At 41.0% G+C, this 26,765-nt stretch overlaps 1 protein-coding gene and 1 non-coding gene across 3 annotated transcripts; both read left to right on the forward strand.

Moving 5' to 3' along the window:
• The first annotated feature begins 623 nt into the window (after window positions 1–623).
• TRNAC-GCA (transfer RNA cysteine (anticodon GCA)) lies at window positions 624–695 on the forward strand. Its single transcript has one exon. It is a non-coding gene; the product is annotated as a tRNA-Cys (tRNA).
• A 3,691-nt stretch (window positions 696–4,386) lies between these two features.
• ARL5C (ADP ribosylation factor like GTPase 5C) lies at window positions 4,387–23,686 on the forward strand. 2 transcript variants are annotated; one of them, XM_063300876.1, is made up of 6 exons: window positions 4,387–4,461; window positions 14,105–14,165; window positions 15,272–15,419; window positions 19,017–19,100; window positions 21,032–21,183; window positions 23,007–23,686. In XM_063300876.1, exons 1-6 carry the CDS (start codon window positions 4,416–4,418, stop codon window positions 23,053–23,055), a joined length of 540 nt encoding a protein of 179 aa, XP_063156946.1. In that variant the 5' UTR covers window positions 4,387–4,415; the 3' UTR covers window positions 23,056–23,686. The 2 variants fall into 2 exon arrangements, with proteins under 2 accessions (XP_063156946.1, XP_063156947.1); XM_063300877.1 differs by lacking the exon at window positions 19,017–19,100.
• Window positions 23,687–26,765: the final 3,079 nt, after the last annotated feature.

Below are 26,765 nucleotides of genomic sequence, written 5' to 3' on the forward strand. Positions count from 1 at the left end.
CTTCTGACATCTTTTTGGAGAGCAAAATGATCAGCCACCCCTGACGTACACAGCAGTATTCTCTAGATGTGACTGCTGCAGATCCTTTTCTTTATAAGCAGATCTTCCCCATCCAGTTATGTATCAACTTTTATATACTTCCCTCTCCATGAAAATAATCTATATTTAGGGAGATATAAGGTGATTTTTAATCTATTGTACTGTATATTAGCTATACTATCACTTAAGTGCTGTTTCGCCATCTACGTTTTTGGTGTGTTGTTTTAAACAACTTCCTCCCAATTTGGTGACTTCCTGTGTCTTGGATTTCAGTGCCAGTGATTTCCAGCTAATGTGGCTTTTGATTACAGGAGCTAAAGCCCATTTTATTTGGAGAGGATGCGATTTTTTATTTTTTTTAAGTATGAATAACTGTTTCCAAAACCTAGTAACATGAAAACAAAATAAATAAAATACTTGTCGTTGTTCAGTTGCTCCTTTTCAAGAAGAACATTCTTCATTACCTCTTTTAATCACATCAAAAAGATAACACTGATAATTCACACAAAACTCTTCCAGCTGTATTTCTAATGCAGTGAGAGTGTGAATTACAAATATGCCAGCAAGGAACAACCTAAACAGCTGGGGGTATAGCTCAGTGGTAGAGCATTTGACTGCAGATCAAGAGGTCCCTGGTTCAAATCCAGGTGCCCCCTTCTCATTTTAAGAAATTTAATTTCTCAGGTAACAAAGAAGTCTTCTCCTTCCACTCAAAAAAAAAAAAGTTTTGTATACTGCAAATAGTATTGTTAACTCCCTTTAGAGACGGGTCAGACGGAAGATACCATTGCTTGATATTAAAAGCTCAGATTCTAAGTAGCAGGCTGAAATGATAGAATGATTTAAGTGGAATAACAGGGGTTCCCCCCCTCTCCCAAGATATGCTACCTTTTTTCAACAATGTGTCCAATTTCCTGAAAAATGTATCATGCTGTCTGTAAGGTACTCATTGCTTTACTGCAGAGCGTTTGATCAGACAGCAAAGGATTCTTTGCCCACAATTACATTTCAGCAGCACCAGGAACAGAGGCGTGGAGATTCAAATCCAGAATTTCAGCCATGCACGTTCACTGAATAGCAGCCTTGCGTTGCAAGCCAGTCCCTCTCAGTCTTCAAAGATCAGTTTAAAAGGAAAATAGACAGAATTGACAGAACTAACGAAGGCTAAGGCAGTCAAATCAAGGTGACTTGGTCTTCGCAGGTTTTAAAAATCACAGTTTACGTTTTGAAAAATAAAGTTCTGTTCCTTACAAGCACAAGGTCTTTATATCACCTATCATGCAACATGGCCTTAAATCATTCAGTGTGTGTTATGGGAACACAGCCATTTGAGAGACCCTGGTTAAGCAAACCAGTCTGTCTGTGGCAACTGCAATTAGATTTCTCTACTGGACTGCAGGGAATGGGAAGCTGGTTTGCAGGTTATTTAGAGCACTCCCCCACTTTCACATAGCCCTCCTCAAAGTAGTTGCTATTAGGCATATGAAGGTGGTTATAAAACACAGGGAAAGGGCCAATTTATTTGGGGCTGCAATATTGAGAGGAAATGTCAAATCTCCCTACTTTCCTGCCACTCCCTCCCTGCCCCACTTCTGCTTTAAGAAAAAAGAATTGAGGGCAGAAGTAATGCAACGGATCAAGATAGGACAAGACCCTGGGCTTCTATGGAAGCCCTCTTGCTAATGCACTCAGCAACCTTCATCAGCTGTTCTTGCTCAGAGACATTTCATAGACCCTTGGCCTAAGTCCTAAGCATTTAAGTCCCCAGTTGTGCACACTCAACACACCGACCAATAGCTTACTTAGCCATGCTTTATTGAATTAACCCAATTCCCTGGATCCAGGCGGCGCACTGAACCATAAGCTAACCATTCTGGTGATCAGGACTCTTTCTCACAGCCATGTTAATGTCCCTTTCTCCGGTTCTGGAGTGAGAAGAAAAATATGCCGGTCTAATTTGCACTTCCCTGAGAGCCAAGAACAAGTTACCTCAGTAACTAGGCTTGCCAGGGAACCCATCCTTACAGATTTACTGTGGGAAAATTTAAGGACAGCAATTAGTAGCTCCCCCTGGCTTTGTTTCTCCTCCCAACCCGAGTCACCAGCCAGTGGGGAAAACCACCACCAATGGTCCTTGAAGTGCTATGAGATGGACTTAGGCAAGTGTGAATGGGTACTTGGGACCAAGGCTTTAACAATCTTCTAAGGCAGCCTTTCTCAATCTTTTGACCCTGGAGGAACCCTTGAAATAGTTTTCAGGCCTCGGGGAACCCCTGCACATTCTGGCTCAAATATAGGCCAGAAGTTACAAAATTATTATATTTGTTTCATGGGTAGGCCTGTATAGATGCACTAACTGTGTTCTTAAACTGAAAATAAAGAATGAAACTTCCTCTTTAATGTGAAGTTGCCCAAATTCGAAATTATTTTTTAAATAAATCCTGATCTCCCAGGGAACCCCTAGTGACCTCTCACAGAACCCGAGGGCTCCATGGAACCCTGGCTGAGAAACCCTGTTCTAAGGTGACTGAGTGACAGGTTGCTGGTACAGAGATGCTCTGCCCTGGTAACCTGTCACTCAGGCTATTTTTGAATGTGGGTTACTGGTCTCCCTGAAGACTGATAGATCTGCGTCAAAAAATAGCCCAGTTGACGAGTCACTGGGGCAGATGGAGATTTTGGGTTGAAGTAAGAGGGAGCTTACTCTTGGGTGGACAGATGCCACTGGAGAAGATGTCCCATCTTCTCCATAACCAGGTTCTGATCCATGTAGGGCTTTAAGGTGTAGTGTGACAACTCACACCTTGATTCATAACCAGAAGCAAACTGGTAACCAGTACAGCTCTCAAAGTAGGGGTATTTTACATAGGAGATTTTTGACCCTCCCATCACTATTCCAGCAGCTGCAGTTCCTTCAGCTTCATCCAAACTATCCTCCACCCTGCCATCCTGTTAGCTGGGGAATTTTTGGACAAAGGCTTACTGTACTAGTCTTCCAGAGGATTCATGGACAGGTTTACCAGTCTTCCTGTTACTTGCCTAGAAGGGAAAATTGGCAGAACTCTCATCAATTTTTCTCCAGCTCCCAAATATCCCACTCTATACATGCTGCAGAAAATTGTAATGCACTAATCTGGGCCAAAATTAGCACTGCATCTCTTTCCCAGTTTAAGTTGGCCAGTAGCCAGCCCTTTTTTCACAGGCAGGTCTACCAGTCTTTTGAAAAACATCAAATACGTGTTTAATAACTGTTCTAGTAGACTCCCAGAAAAACAGCATACCAATGTATATACCAGTGTTTCTCAACCTCAGCAACTTTAAGATGCATGGACTTCAATTCCCAGAATTCCCCAGCCAGCCATGCTGGCCAGGAATTCTTGGAGTTGAAGTCCACACATCTTAAAGTTGCTGAGGTTGAGAAACACTAGTATATAAGGAACCCCTTAATGCCTGAATTACCCAGGGAGATGCCTCTGCAGAAACCAGGTGGCTGGTTTCTCCAGCAGCCTAAGCCAAAATGACCCTAAGAGGGTAATCTGGGAGTCCTCCTAGACTCACAGCTTCTGCTCAAGGAGCAGATGGCACCTGTGGCCAAAAGGATTTTTGCACAATTACTTTTGGGCACCACTTATGACAATTCTAGGACTGCCCCTTACAGTCACTTGTAGCTTAGTCACCTCCCATTTGGATTACTGCAACTTGCTGTACCTGGGGCTGCCCTTGAAGCTTCACCTGGTCCAGAGCGCAGCTGCTGGAGTAATGATGGGAATGTCAAAATGCTCCCATGTAAAATACCCTTATTTTTGAGCTGTACTGGTTACCAGTTTGCTTCTGGCTACAAATCACAGTGCTTGTCACCTTTAAAACCCTCCATGGATCAGGACCTGGTTATGGAGAAGATGGGAGCATCTTCTCCAGTGGCATCTGTCCACCCAAGAACTAATGTCAAAAGCTGCTGCAGCACCTGATCTTTAAAGGGGTCCTTCCTTGCCATTTACCCAGGTTTCAAATACTGCCGTCTCTCGACCCAGCTCCCAAGCCAGACAGCACAGGGCCAAGCACCCCTTTGTCTCCCTCCACCCCTTCTACACACACACCCCTCCCCAGTTCCTTGGAGGAAGAGCATTTATCCCACCCTCCCAGCCCTGCATTATCCCCAGGTCTTCCTGCCTGATTTCTATTCCCTGCTTCCACCACGGTTTCTGACGTCACCCGAGGGCTCCACGGAACCCCTCTTGTCTCCATTGGGAGAGTTTTCCCATGAGAGGGAGGAGCTTGACAGGAGGGGCGGGGCTTAGCTTCCGACGCGCCACCTGCGGAGTCTATAAAGAGGGGCGGGGGCGAACGCGCTTGCTTATGAAGCTGCGAAGCTCGTGATGGGTCAGCTTTTCGCTAAACTCCTGAGCATTTTTGGAAGCCGCGGTAAGAAGTCTGCGCGCGCGGCGCGCCCGTATTTCCTCCCTTCTTACGACACAATCCCCGGAATGCTCAGCCTGGGTGTCAATCAGATCATGTTTACTTTCTCAGTTGCGGCTCCACCAACTTTCTCTTACTTTTTTCTCTCTCTCTTTCTCTTTAAATTACGGCTTTACTTTGTTTCTCTTTTTGCCCCGATCTTTCCTTCATGCACCACTTTCTTCTTTGTTTCTCATTCTTTAACTTCATTTATTGTCTTTATTTTCATATTCGATTCCTTTTTTCATTCTATTCTTCCCTTTTCTTCCTTTTACTTTGGCCCCAGCAGCATTTCGATTCCCAACCTTTCCTTCCTTTTAATCTTTTCGTTTTCATTTGTTTTCTTTCTCTCCCTTCCTCCCTCTTTACCTCTTTTTCTTTTTTCACTGTTGGTTTTCTAAAGTTATAATTTTCTTCCTTTTTAAAAAGATATTCACCCCGTCCCTTTTCTTCTTTAACGTTCTATTTGCAGTCACTGCTTTCTTTGCTTTTCCTGACTTCACTTCCTATTTTTCCCTTTTTTCTCTTTGTATTTTCCTTTGTATTTTGTTCTCTCTCTCCTTACTCTCTAGTTTCCTTTTCCTTTCAAGGAATTTAGTGCCATATGGGAGGGTTAAATTTGGGGTGGGGGAGCCTTGGCCTTTTCAGCACATCAACAGTGGGGAAAGCTTTTGTGTAGCTAGCCAGCACTTGTGGTTCTTGTGTGAGAACTCACCCTGTGTGTAGTATTTGGGTTTTGTGCGTGTGGGCAGCCATGGAATGGCAGAGAGAGGATGTGTGTGTTGAGGACTGTAATGATGGGGGAAGGCAAATGATGGCTGTTCTTGAAAGATTTTTGGAAAGGTCTAAGGCACATGTGTATTCTGATGCTGCCCATATTACAGAGTCTGTAAAATGATATTTGTGTTTTAATTTTTAATCCCCTTGCATTTTGTGATGTAGAAAGTCAGTCTGAAAAGGGCTTGTCCTCTGTGTGCACTTGCTTGGTGAAGTGAGTGAACCATCATCGTTAGTTATTTCAGGGAGGGTTGATGAGGACAAAAGAAGTGCCTGGGTATCTGATGCTGAAGGACTTTAGGGGGCCAGCGGTGTGTGTTTGGGTGTGTGAGAGCAAATGAAGGAGGGTATGTGCATGGGAAGGGGGGGAGTGATGGAGGAGCGAGGCTGTAAGCAGCAACAGATGAGAACAAAACTTCTTAAAAGCAGAGGAAATTAAAGCAGGCAATAGCAGAAAGCTTAAACGGCTATATTTAAAGGAATCTGCTAAGGGAGAAATCTTTGAATCCTAATGGTTGGTTCACTTTCCATTTCCAGTTTCTGTTGTAGACTGGTAACAGAGACAGTAGCAACTTGGTCTGAGCAAATCTTTTCTGTGGGCTGGGTCCAAATTCACCCCCTTCCCAACTTCTGTGGGAGGTTGGAAAGTGCAAAGGTTTTTGAGTGGGTGGGTGTGAGTGGGTGGGTATGTTGAGGTTACATGGAAACTTCTGCCTTTCTTCCCTGGTTTGTTTGCTTAGGCAAATATTTGGTGGGAGGGTATTCTCCATCCTTTGTTCCAACTCTTTCATGTTGGCATAGCCTCCCCCCACCCTTTCTAAGCAAAATGGTTTACATTCCTCAAAGCCTGGAGCTATAAAGTCCTGTGTGTAAGGCCTCCTAGTTTATTGTCAGGTTTGGGCTTACTTTTGCTCCTCGGCCTTCATGTTCAGTAGATGCTTGTACACATGCTGGTTTCGTATGCCTAAAATACCTGTGAAATATATATATTAGGAGTTCCTTTCTTGGTCTTGGAGTTTTGCCTCTAGAAAGACAGCGACTCACATACAAGAATACAGTATGTACATTTGTACTTGCAAATGTGTACACAGGCTCAGCATTGGGTTCTCAATGATGCTTTTATGGTAAACACAGAGAGAGCTAGGGGGCAGCAGCCTTGGGACCTGCAGGCGTATGGCGGCCCTGCTGGATTCGTCTCCCCTTGCCCCAGGCCTTCAACATGCCAGATACACAGGATGGCCTGCGAACACCCAGGCAATCACTAGGATTTTCTAGAGTTTTCTGTATCTCCTTGCTGTCATGTGAAACCAGTTGTCTGGATTTGTGTATCTCGGACATGGCATCCCACGCCGGGGGTCCCAATAAGAGCCATGGAAGGAAGGCAGACAGGCAGACAGCAAGCCAGCCAAGTGATACAGACAATTCTGGATTTTGCAGCTAGAGAAACAGGATGCCTAAAGACTCATCCTCATGTTCCCCTAATTACAGCACAAATATGTCCTGGAAGCTAGTTTTTAATGCCACATCCTCATGGTGTTGCCTTTGTCTGACACTGGTTCTGTCACCAATAGGGGCATTGTAGGTTTTCTCCTGCTTCTGCCAACAACAGCTTTCTTGCTATTTTCATATACTAAAAAAATGCCTAGAGTTTGGCAGATTTCCAGAAAGAAACAAGCACACTTAAAAATTAGCCAAATACCATACAGGGCTTTTTTTTTTTTTTTTGACATGTTCATATGTGCTAAATTGTGACTTAGTGCAATGTACACAAACAGGAACAAGCAAAATCAAGTTTTGAGCTCATACATGTCTCTTTCTTCCCATCCTCCTATGAGGCCTAGAAGAGCAACTTGGAAGTTTTCACTTCTATGTTATATGGACCAAAACTAAACTATAAAAATATAAAACTATAAAACTATGGCTACTTAAAATTTTAATCAAAAGTTGTTGATCCAGATAATAACCTAAGCTAGGCTTCTGCAACTGAGGCTCTCTCCCAATGCACATGCTTCAGCTCTCCGAAGTCCAGACTATCATGGCTATTGAGAATTCTGGGACCAGAACCAGGCAAAGATGAAAGAGGTAGAAATCTTCCCTCTTGGTCACATGGGAAGAGAAATGGACAGGACTGACACTGAAGATTCGCTGCGACTCAGTGCTGCTTGTCTTAGGCCATGAAGTATGATATGTATGTAGCCAGAGGCTGTGTTTGGACATCTCTCTAAGGCAGGGTTCCTCAACCTTGGCAACTCTAAGCTGTGCGGACTTCAACTCCCAGAATACCCTAGCCAGTTGCTGGCTGGGGAATTCTGGGAGTTGAAGTCCACACAGCTTAGAGTTGCCAGGGTTGAGGAACCCTGCTCTACGGCAATGTTTCTTAAATGTGTTGCTGTCATGACCCCTTCCTGCTTTCAAAAATTATGGAGGACCCCAAAAGAGCTTTTGTTTGTATAGGTTATATTTATCAATATTTACTGTATTAAAAATTTAAATTGATGCATTTGTAGAATATTTATTTATTGAATCATGTAAAAATAATAATACTGATATTATTTTAAACTTTTGTAAATATCTTCAATATTGGGCAAATAATTTTGATTTTGTGGACCCCTGAAAAGGTCCTGGGGGACCCACAGAGTCCTTGGATCGCATTTTAAGAAACACTGCTCTAAGACATACATGAATATGTACAGCTTCTTCCAGGCAGAGGGCTGCAACCCAAAATGCAATAGATGGGATCTGGATGAAAATCCAATATGTTTATATTTAATGTTGAATTAAAATTACATATCATTAATGTAATTGTGATATACAGAAATGCAGCCCTGTATTTAACTATTTCTCCTTTTGTGTCTTGCTACAAATTACGATTTGCATCAAACCTTTCTTCAGCCTCAGGTTGTACTTCTACCATAAATCATAGTTTACAAATTACAGGACTTCACTCATACAGAATAAACCAAAAATGAAGAAACCACATTATAAATTAGCATTACACGTGCACATTCTTTGAGCCTATGTATGGAATTTGAAACAATGCTGCTAATGCTACTCTCTTGAGAATATGCTTGGGATTTGTCTCTATTTAGAAAGAACAAATTATGCCATTGTGTTGTTTCTTTACATTTAAGTTGAGCTTCCTTCCTTCTGCGCAAAGCAATTTAAGTTTCATGTTATGACGCTGCCAGCCTTGTTCTTTTAAAACAGATTATTTTAAAAAATAGGGCTGCTCGCCACTCAAGAAGGTAATCTCACTATCTTATTTTGCCGTATATGGAATTCTTAGCTTACCACTGAAAAGGGGGGTCACGATGCACAGCTTGCAATTTGAAACAGTTTTCCTGAACCTTTACATTAATTAAGACAGCTGTATCTCAAAGAGGAAGAAAGTCATTAAAATGTCCTGGCCTACAAGCTCTGTTTCAGTCATGTCAACTTCTCTGCTTTTTTGTTCTGATTTCTTCCATTACTTCGTCAAAAATCTCCTGGGGAGAAGACTAAGAAAAGTAAAATCCCTTTTGTTTAACATAAAACGAAATGTAAGAGTGCTTTATGATCTGTGCCAAACTTATTAATGCTTTTTCATTCCAAACTCATCTCTCTTTTCTTTGTTATATTGTTTGGAGATCAGGGGGAATAGAATGCAAAAAAAAAAATGCTTCCGAATTTTGCTTTGATGCAGCTTCTAGATGCATTCTGTTTGAGCTTCCTGATACCTTTATGCTAAAGCTGTAGGTATCAATATGGGAACAGATAGCAGAGTGAGCCTGGCCATTCCAGTCTGCAAGCAACAATGGAGGCGTGCCTGTTTGGTGTCTGTGTGTGCCTGTGCTTTTAGATATCTGGGAAGAACTCCTTGTGCATCCCTGGGTTCCCCCAGCACACACCCAGTGATGGTGCACTTCTAACTTGCACCAGAGAATTTTCATTGGTAATTCCCTTGGTATTCTTTTTTTTTAATATAATTTTTATTAATAATTGTAATTACAATAGTAAAAACTAATACAGACTAAACTGAGAGAGAAAGAGAATGGAAAGAAAGAATAAAAAGTGCAGGAAAAAAGAAAGAAGAAAAAGAAAGGATACAATAAAGAAAAAGAAAAAAAGTATAAAGAAGTGACTTCCAACTTTCATCACAAGTATAAACAAATTTAATAACTCTTCACCCCCTATAAGGTTAAACAGATATTTCTTCATCCCACTTCCCATCCATTATCTATAAGCAAATCCCTAAAACATTAACTTTTCGGTCCTGGTGTCAGCAAAGAGTCCATAAAGTGTTGCCAGAACATCGCAAAAAAAAAAAGTCTTGATCATATAAACCAACTTTATATTCTTTCCTTTTACTTCTAACAGTCTTAATCTTTAATTCAGTGAAATATTGTTGTAGGATTTATTTATTTTATTTTCTATCCCGCCTTTTTTTTTTTTTTTTTACAAATAACTCAAGGTGGCGAACATACCAAATACTCCTTCCTCCTCCTATTTTCCCCACAACAACAACCCTGTGAGGTGAGTTGGGCTGAGAGAGAGTGACTGGCCCAAAGTCACCCAGCTGGCTTCCATGCCTAACCAATAAGAAAACATTTTCCAGAACCTTATCTTGGTTTATCATTTGTATTTTAATTTTTAAAACTTCAGTCAATTTCTTTTGTATATCTAGTAAGGCATCCTTTTCCAAATTATTCTCTTGGCCTGTCATTTGTAGTTCCATTTTCAATACTTCCTCTGTCTTGTCAGATAAAATTTGTTCCACTTCTGTCATTACTTCATTAACATCTTTTAGACATAGTCTATCCATAGAAGCAGACATCGGTCTATGAGATGGGCAGCTATATAAATATGATGCAATAATAAATAAATAATTGCTGACAGTGTAGTTACTAATTTCTGACTCCATTCTCCAAAGATTTCCTCTTAATATTTTTGTGTCATGTTGTAAGTCCCAGTATTAACTGACATTAAGAACAGGCTTGTATTTTTTTTCTTCTGCTTAAAATCTTTAGTCCCCTCTAGTGTCCAGTTTCTAAAATCATCACTTATCTTTTGTTATGACTTGCAATAGCCAGGATAGGCAAAAAAGTCTGTTTCTCACGAGAAGCTGTTTATTTTTTATAGTTAATTCCAAAAACTTATAGTAAAAGCCATTATTCCAAATGTATCTGGATCCTTAATCCGTTTATAACTTTCTTCGATCAAAACCTTATTTAGCTTTTTGCTGTTTATTTCAAATTCTTTAAGTTCTTAAGCTTATAATTAATTTTTCTTTTGTTCAGGGTTGAAGATAAACTCATCCAATGAAGACTTTTCAAACTTGTCATTCCAAAGGTCTCTGATAGCTTTAAGTTAGTTAACAGGCAATTTCCGAAAGTGGTTAGAAAGTGAGGTTTGCAAATGTAGTGTCCTTTAAAAGGCCCCGCTGCAGTTGTGAGCAAGATGGCTGATCCTGTCATCTCCTGGCACTTGTTAATGGAGATTGCTGGTGAAGAGGAGGGGGGCCTTCTCCAGGGGGAAAAGTGCATGCAGTACTGAATCTCCTTGGTTTCCAATCAAGAGGACCAGAAGAGAACCACCTTAGCTTTCTGGGGTTGTATAGTAGGATTTGCTGGTACCTTTTCAGTTTAGCAGGATGTCTTGTAGAGTAGAACAATAAACACTAGAGCTAATTCTTCTGATCTCAGCGTGGTTCTCCGCTCTATATCCTGACAGCACTCAAACCCACAGAAAACTGCAGTCCTGTGGTCTCCTCACAAGGAGCAGCCATTCTGGAGCATATGTGGGCGATCTCCCATCCAATCCTTATCCAGAGAGGTTCCAAGGAACTGGTCTGCTCACCAGTTCCTCTGTGACAGTTCTCCATACCTCCCCTAGAAGTTGGTAATTCCCTTGGTATTTTGAAGCAAAGTTCTGTAAGTGTGTTAGGAGAAATTAGAATGATGTCTATCCAGTGGTGGATGCTTTAGATGGAAATTTGAAGGAGGTAGTTGCAGGGCTGCCAGTGGAACTAGAGAGCACTGTCAGCTCTCATGTGATACCAGATCTAATTTGGAATGGGATATACTGAAGTGGAAAGTAGCAGTATTTCAGAAGAGATTGAGTAAATGTGTGTGTGTGTGTGTACACGCGTGTGCGTGCATGTGTGCCTACTTTCTTAAGATCCGGGCTGAGGTTTAGCCTTTGTTATTTCATAAATTCACCTATGGTAATGAAGGGGTTCTATGTGAAGCATGAAGTACTTTGCACTTGAGTATACGAAAAATGAAAATTCAAGATTCCCTGAAGCAATGCAACAGACTGGTAGCCAGTAGACTTACGCAAGAACCCAAATAGGAATATGCTGGAGGCCAATGGGTTTCTTCTGTTTCTCCAAACAGGGATAAAGAAGAATATGAGTCACATCACCTTTCTATCCCTTTCTCTCATACTACCAGTTACAGATGGTAAGGGGGTTAACTTTCCTTCTCTGACAATCATTTTCTCTCCTGGATGATGGATATCCCTGCATATGCCAACAGCACACAACACAGTACGATTGCCCTACAGCGGCCCTATTTTTGGTCTACACACATTGAGAAATAATAGCCAAAATAGCAGAACGTAATTGCTTCTCCAAACTACAGTGTCAGCGTCTTCTCCCTCCACGTGAACAAATACCGTAAGCTCAAAACAGGATCTAAAAAACCCCTTTTTGCTACCTTTGAATCAGCAAAAAGAACAAAACAGCTGACAAGACTGGGAGGAAGTAATTAGCTGCTTTGAAATATAAGATTTTAGGAGGTCTTAAAATTTGCATAGTATAATATGAATATAACATTTCCCAGTCAATTCTTGCGAAAATTTAAGCAACTCAAACAATAAACTTAGACTTAAACAGGACGTAACACAGCATCTAAAACGATTGAAGCAGGGCTTGCCTAGTGTCATTTCTCAGTATCAGGATATTCTCCTCATTGTTTCTGCTTACTGAAAAGATCAAATTAGGATTAGATTAGTAAAACCCACTTCAAAACCCTCCTCAATAATGAAGCCACACTTGTGGCAGTCGTGTTATTTCAGTATCATCTACCTGACCATGTATGTGTGTAGGTGAAACAGAGAAGGATATATCCCATCCTGAGTTCCTTGGAGAAATGCATTCTCTTCTATGGGGCATGAGGGCATCAAAGTCAGAAATCGTCAACCCTCAGTTCTTGCAACCAAGGCCAGATAGGAGGTCATAAGCATGACTTATAGTCCAAGAGTTAAGTCGGCTGAGAGGAAGAACTAGGCAATCAAGAAACAGCAACTGGAACAAATGTTGCTCCCACAGTGGTCTGTGAACTGTCTTCGTCTTCATCTTTTCTCCTCCTCCTCCTCCTCCTCCTTTTCTTTTTTCTTTTTTCTTTGGATGACTTCAAGTCAATCTTGACTGCTGGCAACTGCCTGGACTAGTCCCTGCAGTTTTCTTGGCAAGATTTTAGGAAATGGTTTGCCATTTCTTCCTAAGGCTGAGAGGGGGTGACTGGCCCAGGGTCGCCCAGCTGGCTTTATATCCAAGGCAGGACTAGAACTCACGGACTCCCAGTTTCTAGCCTGGTGTCTTAACCACCACACCAAGTAAGCGCTCTATTCCCACCTTAGCATCTCAGAATATTCAACACGGGGTTGAGTAATCAGAGTTTACAAAAAGGGTTTAGGTATTGGCAACCACTTTTAGACTACTTGCTTGTGTCAGAAAAAAATGAAGTTTTGATTTTGGGCTTTAATGATTAAATGGTTTGATATGATAGGAATAATGTTACTAAGGTTTAACTAATGGTAAGTGATTATGTTTAATCACGTTAATCACTTTATTGTAAACCGCCCAGAGTCCCTTCTTGGGAGGGAGGTGGGTGGTGATAAAGTTTGATGAAATAAAAAATATTTGTGAATGTATTCATATCTGTATTGGAGAAGGTCAGAAGTGACTTTCTGTTTCTGTTGTCTCTCTTTTCCACACTTTTATAGTTTTTTTTCCTTTAGTCCTGCAGTCTATCTGTTCTATATTCTATATTCTATATTTTGTATTTTAATTATATTCTGAAAACTAATAAAGTTCTTTTTAAAAAAGGGACTAGGTATGAGCAAGGACATGTTACTATCAAGATTTCTCTGGAGTTAATACGTTTTACACTTGCCAGTGCTATGACTTTGAACCTTCACCTGCCCAGATCTAGGTAGTATCCAAATAAGACACAGAACTCTTGATCACATGGATCTTTGACTGGATTTGCAGATTCCAAGAGTCCTGGATCCCTAAACTTTAATTTGGAGCCTCTAGCAAGGGAGTTGTTCTTCCAGAACATCTGTGTCAGGGATGTCTGATACACTCTCCAATGAAAACTCCTCTGGTGGGGGTATGACAAAGGGGATAAAAATATTAGGCTGTTATTAAGTCAGGTTAATTGGAGGTGGGCTCTCAGACTGGCAGGATTACTGATGGTTTGGTATAAGCATGCCTAGAAATCATGGGTTCATAATGCATGGTAGAAGTTCTTAAGCAGGCCACATAATTACTGCTATATTAGTCAGGAATCCCTAGCAAATCCACAGGCCAGCCAAAGGATTGAGGCGGGGTAGGGAACAGAAGGTATATGAATTGCACACATTTTATTCTAGGTATGGATGACAATATCAGCTTCAGGCTGTTTTTCTTTTATGTGTTCACTTGGTAGGCTTGGACAAACATTATTCATCAGTCTATTCCTCAATTGCATTGCTGCAGTAATAATTCAGTTTATGAGTTAATTAAAGAACTAGTAATTATATTTTCCAGGATAACTCTGACAGACTGTTGCATTTTCTCTTCTTCTAGAGCATAAAGTGATAATTATTGGATTGGACAATGCTGGAAAAACCACCATCCTTTACCAGTTGTGAGTCCCTCCTCGCCTTCCTCCTTCCTCAGTATCTGATGTCTGGCTTAATTAAATCTCTTGGTCTCTTCCCTGTGCAACAGAGTTTAATCCAGCAGTAGGCAAGTCATATCCTGTGAGCTGCGTACAATTTCAGCCCCCTCCATTTTTTTGCAGTTCCTGAACTTCCCAAAGTCATGCCATCTGTGTAGAGGTTGTAGCAAACCTCTAAATTATGAGCACACAACAAACTTAAAAGTGAATCTACAAAAAATGAAACCGGAAGCCCCAAAGTTAAGAAAAGTCCACCTTGTGACATCACTGTATTACTGCTGCATATCCCTTTCCTAAAATTCTCAGCAATTGGAAAACTAATTTTAAAAAGTGGGTAACTGTGGCCACAAAGAGATTGACTGCCTTGCTTTAATCTATAGCTGGACTTAATCACTAGAACAGCGTTTTTCAAACTTGGCCACTTTGATGTGTGGACTTCCCACACATCAAAGTGGCCAAGTTTGAAAAACACTGCACGAGAACATACCTTGCATGTTACAACTAAATTGTGGCTGTTTTGTGATACAGTAGTCTAGGAGATATCTCAAATTCTGAAAGTATTTGTTGGGTTTCAGTGAGCGTCTGTTAACCCTATACACATCTTGCCTTTAGGATAAATCCATCAGTCATGGATGAAACACATATTCATATATGAGCACATTTCTCAATTTTGGGAAAACAATCCAGGAAAAAGCAAGACCTACCTTTTGCCTTTTTAAGTATAATAACGATAACAATAGAATTAGTATGGAACAAGCTATTTTGGATGCTCTGAAAGGACGAAGAGGGGCCATGGAATGCTTGTTTCAGTGCTGTTCAAGGGACAGGAGAGATTTATGGCATCCCTGGTCTTCTGTTTCTTACTATTCTCAAAACAAGAATCAAGATTAGTATACCAGTCCCTGTGTGTAGTTTTTCCAGTAATCTTTCCAATACTTCCAAATTGTGTGGAACATGGATTAGGGAATTAGGATGGAAAAGAAGGCTTAACTATCTTGGCTTATTTTGAAGATAACAGTGTATGGGGAGGATGGGATGCTACAAAGCAGCTTACCGTTCTGGTTTTCCATCAGCCTAATGAATGAAGTCGTGCATACTTCACCTACAATTGGTAGCAACGTGGAAGAAATCATTGTGCGCAAGACACATTTCCTGATGTGGGACATTGGTGGGCAAGAAAATCTGCGGTCTACTTGGAACACCTACTATTCCAACACAGAGGTGAGTTGGGTGTAGTAAATAACTATAAGGAGTAAAATAGATATTGAAGAGTGGGAAGGATGATGACCCAGAAGACTTGTGTTTCTTGAGCCTCTGCATTACAATATTTCCATAATCTATATGCATCACAAGAATGGGAAAAACCCTCCTGCTCCTTGGTCACTGGTTAGTGACATGGGATCCTCTGTCCCAAATATGGGATTCAGGCTGAAGAGCGATCCAGTTGCAGGAGTACTTATTCACAGAAGGGGGCAGAAGTCTGCACCAGAAAAGATAAACATGTTCATTATGTATGTAAAGTTCACTTTTAACTGTTTAAAGTCTTTGTTCCAGAGATACCGTTTCAGAAATGCCCAAAAAACATCCACTGTTTTTTCTCCTGTTCACACTTAGCTTCATAAGCAGCACTAAGGTTGTAAAGTTACGCTTGGACAATACCTCTTCGAAATACAAGTTTGTGTAAACGTAAGTCCAATATGTGGACTGGATTTGAACATCGCACTAAAACATGATTTGTTTAATTGTAGTGCATAGTATTTTTATTTGCCATGTAGTTATAGCTAAGCACAGTGCAAGACCTATTTTTGAATAAGCCATACTAAATCATTAGCAAAGTTGTATATATACATTCACACATTATGCTAAGCTAAAACAAATCACATTATGGCTTAGCGCATCATGTGAATGCAGCCTATAATGGGCAGTGTTTTTTAAAAAAAGAACTTACACCCCATCATCATAAATACTTATAATTGATATATTATTCTCAAGTACTGCTTCATTTAGGTTAAATCTGAACTTATACTAAGATGTGATTAAGACTGGTTTGTTATGTGGATGTAATGTTTACAAAAAACCTCTAAGATCAGCCAGTATTATTATTACTGGAATGTCAAAAGGCTCGTGGCTATGTAAGTCCCTCTTGTAAATCCATAACAGAAGCAAAGTCCTAAAACCCTGAAAGATACCAGCTTAGAGCAGTGTGGACTTCCCCAGCATGCTAGCTGGGGAATTCCAGAAGTTAAAGTCCACACATCTTAAAGTTGGCAGGGCTGAGAAACACTGGCTTAGGGAAAGCTGACGAACACTACTGTACTGGAGTTCTGAAAAATAAGTCCCCAAGCTGTGTGGTAATTCAGGAATATATGGGTTGCAGATTGTGTACCCACGTGTCATTCTACACCACTGTGTTATTTGTTTGGTTTTGGCTTAATGCAGTTTGTAAACGTGACATGGTTTGCCACACAAGAGTCCCTTGTTGAGATGGGCAGGTTTACAAATTGACTAAATAAATAAATAAATATAAACTTCAGCCATAGCAGCTGTGTTAAACCATTTGTGGCTTAATTATGTTGACTGAGCCCCTGTGGCTTGTTCAACAAACCATGGCTTAGGGTAATATATGAACCCAGCCACTACCTGTTGTTTGTGAGAAATAAGCCTTTTTTACGGGCTAGTCACAGGAACACTTGCAGAAAGCCAAGATATAGATGAAATAATGAAACATGCATTGTGATTTGCAATGCAAGTACAAAAGGGATGGCCTTTGCATTGTGAAATAGCTATGTTGATGCTGCTGTTCCCCACTTCCCCACCCCCTGTGGATGCCCATAGCCCGGAAGCAGCCTTTGACTGGGGAGGCCTGCAGTACTGCTCTCTGGCCAATGATAGGAGCTGAAGGTCAGGAGATGCAGAGGCACCACATTGGTGAAAGCTAGCACGGAATTACGCTATTGAGAAAAATTGTTCAAGTAGCTTCCTGGGCAATGTTTTTGTGTTCAGGGGACACCCTTTTTAACAGTAATTTTTTGGCTTCTAACGGTCGCTGGGGTGGCACATGTCCTGATATAAAAGGAGGTTTCATGCACCTATCCTCATGCTTATTTTCAAATAATGTGAAAACTAGGCAGCTGAAAATCTGAAATTTGCCACTGAATTTCAGTGGCACAATCTTGAGGGGAGTTCTGGATACCGCTTTGATCATATGTTTGGTTTTCTCTAGATAGCTGTTCTCTGTCATTTTGCTCCCTCTAGCATATTGGTGTTAGGCTATTCCATGCAAAATTATTGCTTAGGTATGCAATTTGTTGAAGATTCGAATTACACATGAGTCTTGACTGTATCATAGTTTCTGTTTTAGTAGAACAAAGGCAAGCTGAAACTCAACCTTTCATATGCCAAAATTGCATTCTTGACATTTTTAGATATGGAATGTGTTTTTCTTCTCTCTCTCCCTCCTCTATGCTTTCCAGACAGCACGTCAACAAAACAAGGCATACCATCTGCCAAGTAGGAATCTACATTTTGAATCTTTTTTTAAAAATCCCCATGGGGAAGATGTCTAGAGAACTCCATGCCCTGAGATTGTTTTATTCTCTGGCTTGCATGAATTATGTTTTGATGTTAGAAGTGTATTTTGATCGTTTAATTCTGTTGTTGCTAGAATAAAGGCAAGCTTCATAGTTGTGCAAAATAATGAACCCTGGTTTAGCACACATACCCTTCCACATCAGATATTTTGATTTCTGAGGTTTCACTTGAGGGTTAATTTAAAAAAAAAATAGTATTAGGGCAATTTGTACCTGCTTACAAGTGATTACATGTAATCCAGGCATAACATATATGTTCTATTACAATATGTACACATCTTGTAAAGTACTAAGGCATTGCTGTCCCCATATTGGAAACTGGGATATAGAAGACTTGTTTAGACATGGTGAGAATCAGCAGGTGTAGCTGTGGCACCAACTGACTTGTAACTTTTGTGTATATTTGCAGCATCATGAAAAATCATAAGATGGTGCTCACCCTGCTGACCTCTATGATACAGAAATGGGCAGAGATTCATACAAATCTGGACTTTGCCATGGGGTCTTTTCTCAACATATAGGCCTTGCCATGTAAGATTTTTTTTAAAAATAGACCTTTAGCATGTGCAGACTGTACTTGTGTGATCATTGATGGACCACAGGACACAGCTCAAAACCTTAGCAAAACCTCACTGAGTTTCCTGTTCAATGTATTTAAGCTACAATGCTAACTTAATCTTAGGTTGACAAGTGAGACCTGCAGTAAAGAGTTGCAGTGTGTGGGGTGCCGGTGTTCAGAGTTCCAGTTCTAGATACCCCCATTTAGTTCTAGTTCCATTTCTCCTCCTGTCTGGTCTTCTGCTTCCTCCTACAGACAGATTTCTACAGCCATTAAGCATGCTTGGTCTTCCTGGCTCTTCTGAAGTTTTCCTGTGCAATGGGATTCTTCTCCCAAGCCTGCTGATATTTCCTTCTTCCCCAAGAACAATGCTGTTTGGGGTATATAAGGGCTGGCACTTGAAAACTAGGTTCACATATTGTGCTAAGCTATGGCTTGCTTAATTGTGGCTCATTGAGTAAGATACAATTGCTTAGCTCACCCGATATGCTATGCCACCAATATGGTTTACAAATCACAGTTTCTGCAATATATTGCTGCAAATGAGCAAACCATAACATGCCTTTAGTGTGTTGCATAAACTCAGCCAGTGTTTCAGTTCCGTTCACTTAGTCTTGATTTCCGTTGCTTAGGTAGCTCATAAATGTGGTTCTTTTTACTTCCAATCAGTTTGTCATCCTTGTGATCGATAGCACGGATCGTGAGAGGCTGACAGTGACAAAAGAGGAGCTGTATAAGATGTTAGCTCACGAGGTGAGTTTGCCTGCTAACACATATAGAGATGTGCACTGTAGGAGATTTCAGGTGTTGCTGCACAGCTGTTTTGTACATTCTGTATTCCTGTGCATCTTCGCATTTGCTGTTACAATGCTGCTTGAGTCGTGCCAATTACAGGCCAGTTCAGCCATGGGACAAGAGTTGGCTGAATTCTGAGTAGCAGAAAAGCCTCTCTTATCTTTGGCTGCAGCAGTGAGAATGCAATCTCATTTCTGAATGCTGTCTGATGGGAAAATCTCCCTGCAAGTGGAAAGTCAGCAGAGAACAGGTTATGGCAGAACATTTTACTTCTCATTTCTTTCTAGAGATTATTTACATGAGAAGCCATCAAAAATGATATTTGGTGCTTGAACCAATTCCATCTATTCTACCATATCCTGCAATATTTGTAGACCAGGTCCAACTATGGGATGTGTTGACCACAAACTGAATCGCCCAAAGAACCCCAGTGTTGTAAGATGGGTCTGCTTCATACCCAACTCGTGTTTAAAACGTAAAATTGAGAATACTACAGAGAAATCAATAGCAACAACTGAATCCTGAGGAGAACAGACCTTCCGCCATTGTCTTCCTAGAGCTCTCGTTAGACAGCACTCCCCTAGGCACCCACGGTTAATTGCAATGACACCAAAATTTTGAGACATGCACTGTGATGTCACAATGCAAGCTCTGTTCCTTCTGAAACAATCTTATATTTTCAATTATTGCCAGTGGCCTATTTTTAAATGCGGGAACCTTCTTTAAGTCTGTCCCATTGGCTGAGCTGCCCTGAGACCAGGGAATACTTACCAATGTTGGGATAAAACAGAAGATAAACAACAGTGAACATTCTGGGACAAAGATGAAAGGTTGATTTTTCTGCAACAAACCTCATACCATATGAGAGGAGGAGCTATGTGCTGCTGAATGAGAGCAACAGGAAAGTTAAGAGGTTGGTACCTGAAGGAAAAGAAAGATAGCAGTTAGGGGCTTTGGAGGAGGAAGTGATGGGATGGAATTGTGGAAGGTGGCAAATATCCTAGGATGAATATCTACTGTGTTTCCTTTCCAGAAATACTGGTTAGGTTCACACATCACAGGAAGCCATGCTTTGATTAATTCAACTTTGTTGAATAAACCATACTGTTTGGTCTCACACGCTATATTGTTATAAACCAGTTTAAAAATCGCAGTGGCATTGCGCTAAATAAAAGCTAAACCCGATTGATCAGATTTTCCATTCAGTCATATCCGACCCTTGGCGATTCCATAAGCCAGCTCTCTCCATGATTTCCAATCTTATACAGCTACATGATTCACACATCATAGTAGTCTATTATTTATTTTGATGATGGTTTGTTGAATAACTGCAATTATGACTGAATTCACTCATAATGCCAAGCCATAATTAATGGTTTATTAAACCGCAGTGGCCGGATTCCATACCATGCTCTTATTTATTTATTAAATTTATATGGCCATCCATCTCTCTTGCATGTAACTCTGGGTGGCGTACATAATTAAAATGCAACTAACAATTACAACCTACCATTATTAAAACCAGTTAAAAACCAGTTAAAACTACAGTTAAAAAGTACAGTAACAAAAAGACAAGGGGGAATGTGGTCTAAACTTATCCACAGGACAACCGTGTAACAGGCTGCACACCTCCTTGGGATCCCCAAACCGAATGGCACATCCAAGTTTTGAGGGTCTTCCAGAAATTTCGTCCACATGTAAACAAACCATATTGGGTCCACACATCATGCTAAGCCACGGACATTCTGCTGAGAATTCCTTTAGTGACTATCTTCTGCTCTGACCTTTATGTGATCTTTTTTATGCCATTTCTCTTATTTTGAATGAATCAGTCAGGGAGCTGATTGGAACTGAAGACATTCAATGCATTCTCTCTCTCCTTTCCCCAGGATCTGCGTAATGCAGCTGTGCTGATATTTGCTAACAAGCAAGATGTGAAAAACTCCATGTCTACCTCTGAGATTTCTAAGTTCCTCACCCTGAGCTCCATCAGAGACCACCCGTGGCATATTCAAGGGTGCTGCGCACTCACAGGAGAGGGGTCAGTCTGCCACAATTACACCTCCTGTAGGCTAGGAACCGCAGGAGTCCTTTCCCCCTAGAATGGGGGTCTCAAACTTAAATGAGTAGCGGGGGCACATGACATCAAGTGCGCTAATCTGTGCCCTGCATTTATATACATGCAAACATGCCACAAATATTAAATACGAAGGCCTATCAATTATGCATCAATTAATTTAATAATTAAATTAAAACAATTCATTTTTATAATTAATAATAATTTAAAAATTAAATGAAAATGACATTATTGATGGCTAATAAAAGCAAAAATATGCTGCCTACTGTAAACAGTAAAATATTGTGTCACTCTGGTTGCCATCTCTGATTGATTGTCATCCCACACCATCCCACACTCACCCACATGCCCCCGGAGCCAACTAACATGGACAAATGGCGATGTCAACAGCAACAGTCTCTCTGCACACCTGCAGGGTGATTACCTGCCAGCACAGCACCTGTGACGGTTCAAAAACTGCTGGAGGCCACCAGGACGGCTGCACAGGCCTCTGTTCTGTGCTGCTGCCCTTCCTGCTGGGCTCTGTTGTGGGACAGAGCTGCAGCGCCATTGGTTTTTGAGGCATCACAGGCCGCAGGTGATCCACAAACCACATGTTTGAGACCCCTGCTGTAGAACGCCTTGTTGTGTGAAATGAGCAAAGAACAGGTGTTCACAGAACTGGAAATGCCAAGCCTTAAAAGCCATCAAGTTTCTCTTGATAGAAAATATTATGTTCCACCTGTGGGGTGGGATCATAATTTGGGCATAAAGCAAAACAGTTCTGGGTTAGCTGGGCCAATAATTCAATATTGCACAATGTAGCTTTCTGTCTACTTGTCAAGCTTGGATTGGATATGACCTGGAATGCTTTTAAACCGATCAAGGCTATTTTGTATTGTTGAAATACATCATTAATTGAAATGTTTGTGGTTAATAGGTTATCTAGGTTGCATTGATTGATTGATTTTTAATAATGGTGCCTAGAAACATTGAAGATGGCCAGCACTAGCTTTCATTTATGTGTGTGACGGGGTGGGGGAAAGAGGAAAATACTTCCTTAAGCTATATCTGTTTAATACAGCCATGTATAATTTCTCTAAAGAGAAACGTATGTTTTTTCATACAAAGGAGCAGGAAGATTGCCCAATCAACTGGAATTAATTGAGAAAATCATTTTTGCTGGGGACAGCCCTAGTCTTTCTCTATTTAAGAGGTTGGTTTCTGGTTGTTCTGCATAGCATGGTGTCATCCTTTCAGCTCATCCTAAGCTTAGATGTAAAGAAAGCAGAAAGACAACCTTTTGAGAGAGCATATCTGGACCACTGAGAGCATATCTTGGGTAGTCTTCCATAATAACTGCTTAGGGGTGGGTGGGGCCGGTCAGGAAGCACCCATGTACCAGCAGGCAAAACAGTAAAGTTGCTACTTTTAGATGCTGTCCACCGCCTCAATTTATCTTTTTTTCCCCCCCTGGGCATCTAGTTGCAGCCATCCCCATTTTTTTCTTAGAATGTGCATGGAGATCTAAACAGAACCTAGAAGGTTTCCTGAAAATAAAGAGGTTAGAAGCTGGTACAGCATGTCAGGTGCCCTCTAGTACATTTTTTTAAAGAAGTCAGTTGAGGCAGCTTGTCTAGCCAGCGCCGTAGAGGTGTCTTGGGCCTATTAGTGCCATGTTGCCTAACTCTGAGATAAAGAGCTTATGATGGTTTCTTCCTTGAAGGGATCAAAGTTAATATCAGTTTTCTTCTAGGAACTGTGAATTGGAGGTTTTCAGTATTAATAATTTCTCTTTCTCCATTCAGCCTTCCTGCTGGTTTAGAATGGATGATTTCTCGAGTTGCTGCCAAGTGATCTCAGCCAAAGCTACTTTAGGACTGAGGAAAAAACAAACAAACCCTTATATTTATTTCCACTTTGCAAAACACTCAGGATCTGTTGGACCTCGGTTGGCTTTTTTCCCTTCTCTGAAGCCATCAGTACTTGTTTTTATACTTTCTTAGAACATGTTGTGTTACAGGAGGCGATGCACTTGGCCTGCAGAGAGATTCTTCCTGGATGTGGATCCAGGTGGATCACACTGGAAAGTCCATTTACTTCACATTACTACGTGGCTCTGCTTTTATACCTTTCCAGACAGCACTGGACACTGTGCCATGAAAAGTGTTAAGTCCTGTGAAGCGAAATAAGGCTATGGAAAACTGTTGAGCCGAAAAGACAGCAACGCCTCCTGTCTCCCCACCGCTAAAATGCTTTGCATTGTCACTGTGGAAACAGCAGCAAAACAGGTGGAATGTTATTTCAGGAAATGTTATTTTATGGATTTCACTCTGCCTTGTGAGATACCTGGACGGCCTTCCAAATGTAAAAGTGCCCAAGGAACTTTTGGAACAGATGTCTTCAATTCCTCATTTTCTCCTAGGATTGCTCTCATTTCATTTTGGGCTGTATCCAATAAATAATGTGAGTGCTGTGTTGTTGTTTTTTAGCATTTCCCCAGTCCCTCTTTTTTTCCATCCCTGGCTCTGTGTGTGTTTGTGTGCATGGATATGTGTGTAAGAGAGACCCATATCAGGAAAGAGTCCTTTCAGCTGCTGTTTTTGAAGGATTCCTTTCAAACAGATCAAGACAAGTTGATCTGTAAGTTCAGGCAAAACAGGTTATGTGAGAGTGGCTGAATTTCCATAAAGGAGAAAGTTCTGTCTCTCAGCCTGTCTTTTCCTCCTTTAAGGGGGACAATATTAGTTTCTGACATTATGACGGCTAAATCACAATCATAACCCAAATATGATTGTGCATGTTACTTCTGCCTCTGGAAATGCTCCCTTTCCATCTGTAAGACAGACAGCACTTGGGGGCAAGGGAGATCTGATGCTACGTGTCCTGCCGAAAGAATTGCTCCTCTGTAGAGTTCATTATGTTTTAATGCAGTAAGTGTCATATTTAGTGCAGCAGAATGACATCGCACGGTGGGCTCTACCACTTCAGACTACAGATAGGGAAGCTTCCGAAAGCAATTTCATCCAAGATTTGTTTTAGAAGCATCCTGCAAGCCTGGAGGAAAAAAGCTGTTAACATTCTAACACAGTTCTTTCCTCGTTGCACGCTCTTAGTGTAAAGCAGTGTTTCTCAAACTTGGCAACTTTAAGATGTGTGGACTTCAACTCCCAGAATTCCCCAGCCAGCCATGTGTGAGAAATGCTGATGTAAAGGAATATTCAAAAATGTGATTCCCTGACTTAAATTTTGTTGAGCAGCTTTTTTTTTTTTTTGCTTTCTCACTATGCAATCAACTCATCCCATTGCATGTATAGACCAAGACACAGGAAGGAAGGGGGCAAAAATATAATACAGCCTTCTTCAACATAATGCGAACTGTTTTGGAACTGCCATTCCCAGACTTGGAACTGTGGGAAATCTGAATTAAACACACCTGGGAAACTTCAGTTTCTTCAGCAAAGTGACTAGAAGTCCCATTTGAAGGTTGTATGTTACTTCATGAAGTTAAAGGAATATGTACGTTATCATTAGAAGGCTTGGCACTGTTTGAACAAATGTTGTTTGTCATCTTCTCTGTCCAAATGTATTCTTATGGGAGGATTTTTAAAAATATTTCTAGATATGGCTGTTTGGACTTGAAAAAAATTAAAGTATTTCCTTATTAAATGTCATTTACTCTGCACCTCTTCCTGTCTGGTACCCTTGTTGGTCAAATATCGTAAAGTCATGGCTGATGAGCTTCATCCAAAGGCCATAATTGGGGCTGGTGCTACAAACCTTAATAAGAAATCTATAAAACCCAAGGATCCCTTTGCAATTCTCTAAGCTTTCACATCATCCAATATCAAGTTTCACCAGTAAGTTGCACTATGTACTAGAAGTTTTTCTAACGTCACCTGACCGCTAGTTAACATTTAATTATTGCATCAGGTAGGGTTATAGAACTGAAGCATAGCACATCTGGAGGATATCAGGTTGTAGAAGTTGGGGGAGACAGAAGTTTACTACCATCAGAGTTTGTTGCAACTTTGGAATTCTGTGTTGTTCTGAAAGAGAAAACTATGGCTTTTGTTGGCATAGTTGCCAACTAAAGGCAACATAGTTGCCTTGAACTATTCTGCAGCACCATATCAGACTTTATGATAGACTCTTGTTAAATGTCTGAGTCTGGAAGCCATATCGCACTTACACATTGTCCAGTACTCTGGTCATAACCGGTTCCAAAGCATTGTGGGAAGTCAAGATGACTGCCTGTATTTCTAACATTCCAGCACTGTGACTGCTACCAAGTAGGTGAAGCAGAGGATGCTTTCTTGAGGGACATCAGCAGGCAACATTCAGCTTCAGCAAGACATCAAGCACAGTTAAGGCTACCACACCAGACAGCAGAAATTTATTTATTTATATTTCAAATTTCTATCACCGCCCATCTCTCCCGAAAAGGGGACTCTGGGCAGTTTACAGTCAGAATTAAAACACATAAATTACAATATAAGTAACTCTATAAAAATAAAATAAATATAAAATATAAAACCCAGCAGCGCAGATCTTGTTAGTTGGGGAGAGATCTATAATAGCCACCCCCAAGATGAACTGTGCCCCTCCCACCTCAAGCGAGGCGGCAGAACCAGGTTTTTAGGTTCTTCTGGAAGTCTGGGAGCGAATGGGCCTGTCTCACCTCTGGGGGCAGAATATTCCAGAGGGCGAGTGCCACCGCAGATAAGGCCCACCTCCTGGACCCTGCCAGGTGGAATTCCTTTACCAGCAGGGTTCGTAGCATGCCCTCTCTGCATGACCGGGTGGGACGGGTCAATGTTAGGGGGGTGAGGAGGTCCCATGCCAGATGGCAGCAAAGAGAAATATCTATCTCTTTTCTGCCATCTAATAGTCAACTTAAATTTTGCAGTCCAGGTCTGGTAGCCCTAAACTCAGTATCAGAATAATCCTCATATATGGCTAGGTTTGCATGGCAGGCATAAACAGGTCAAATGATCTAAGGGTTGTCTTTGTTTGACATGCAAAGTTGAATTAGGTTTAACTTTGGTTAGCTTGTTGTGGCTCAATATGTGAAAGAAAAGGGGTTGGTTTGTTTATATCTCATATTGCGTGAACCCATTCCACAGGTTAATTCAGCCAGTTTAAGTCTATTGTGTAAAATCAAAAAAGTGATTCAATAACTGGCAAAACTCCATGGTTTAACAATGCCAACCTGCATGCACTGAAACTGCATACCAATCACCCAGTTTAATGGGATTGGATGGGAGTCCACTAGCAAATCCCAGGACTATAAACTAGATGGGAATTTAGGGAAAATAAGTATCTTGCAAGAAGGCAATGGCAAACCACTGCATTGTTTTATTTGTCATATTTATATCCTGTCTTTCTTGCAGGAGCTCAGGACAGTTTACACAGCACTCCCTCTAACCTTTCCCTAGTTAGAACTATTGGGCTGAGATCTCTCTAGGGTTATTAAGAAAACTATACAGAGGCATCTACAAAGCAACCAGAGTTAAGAGCAACGTGACTCTATCTTGTTCTCTCCCATCCAAGTAATAAGCAGGTCT

This window comes from Candoia aspera, chromosome 4 (assembly GCF_035149785.1).
Source record: "Candoia aspera isolate rCanAsp1 chromosome 4, rCanAsp1.hap2, whole genome shotgun sequence".
Taxonomy (NCBI): Eukaryota; Metazoa; Chordata; class Lepidosauria; order Squamata; family Boidae; genus Candoia; species Candoia aspera.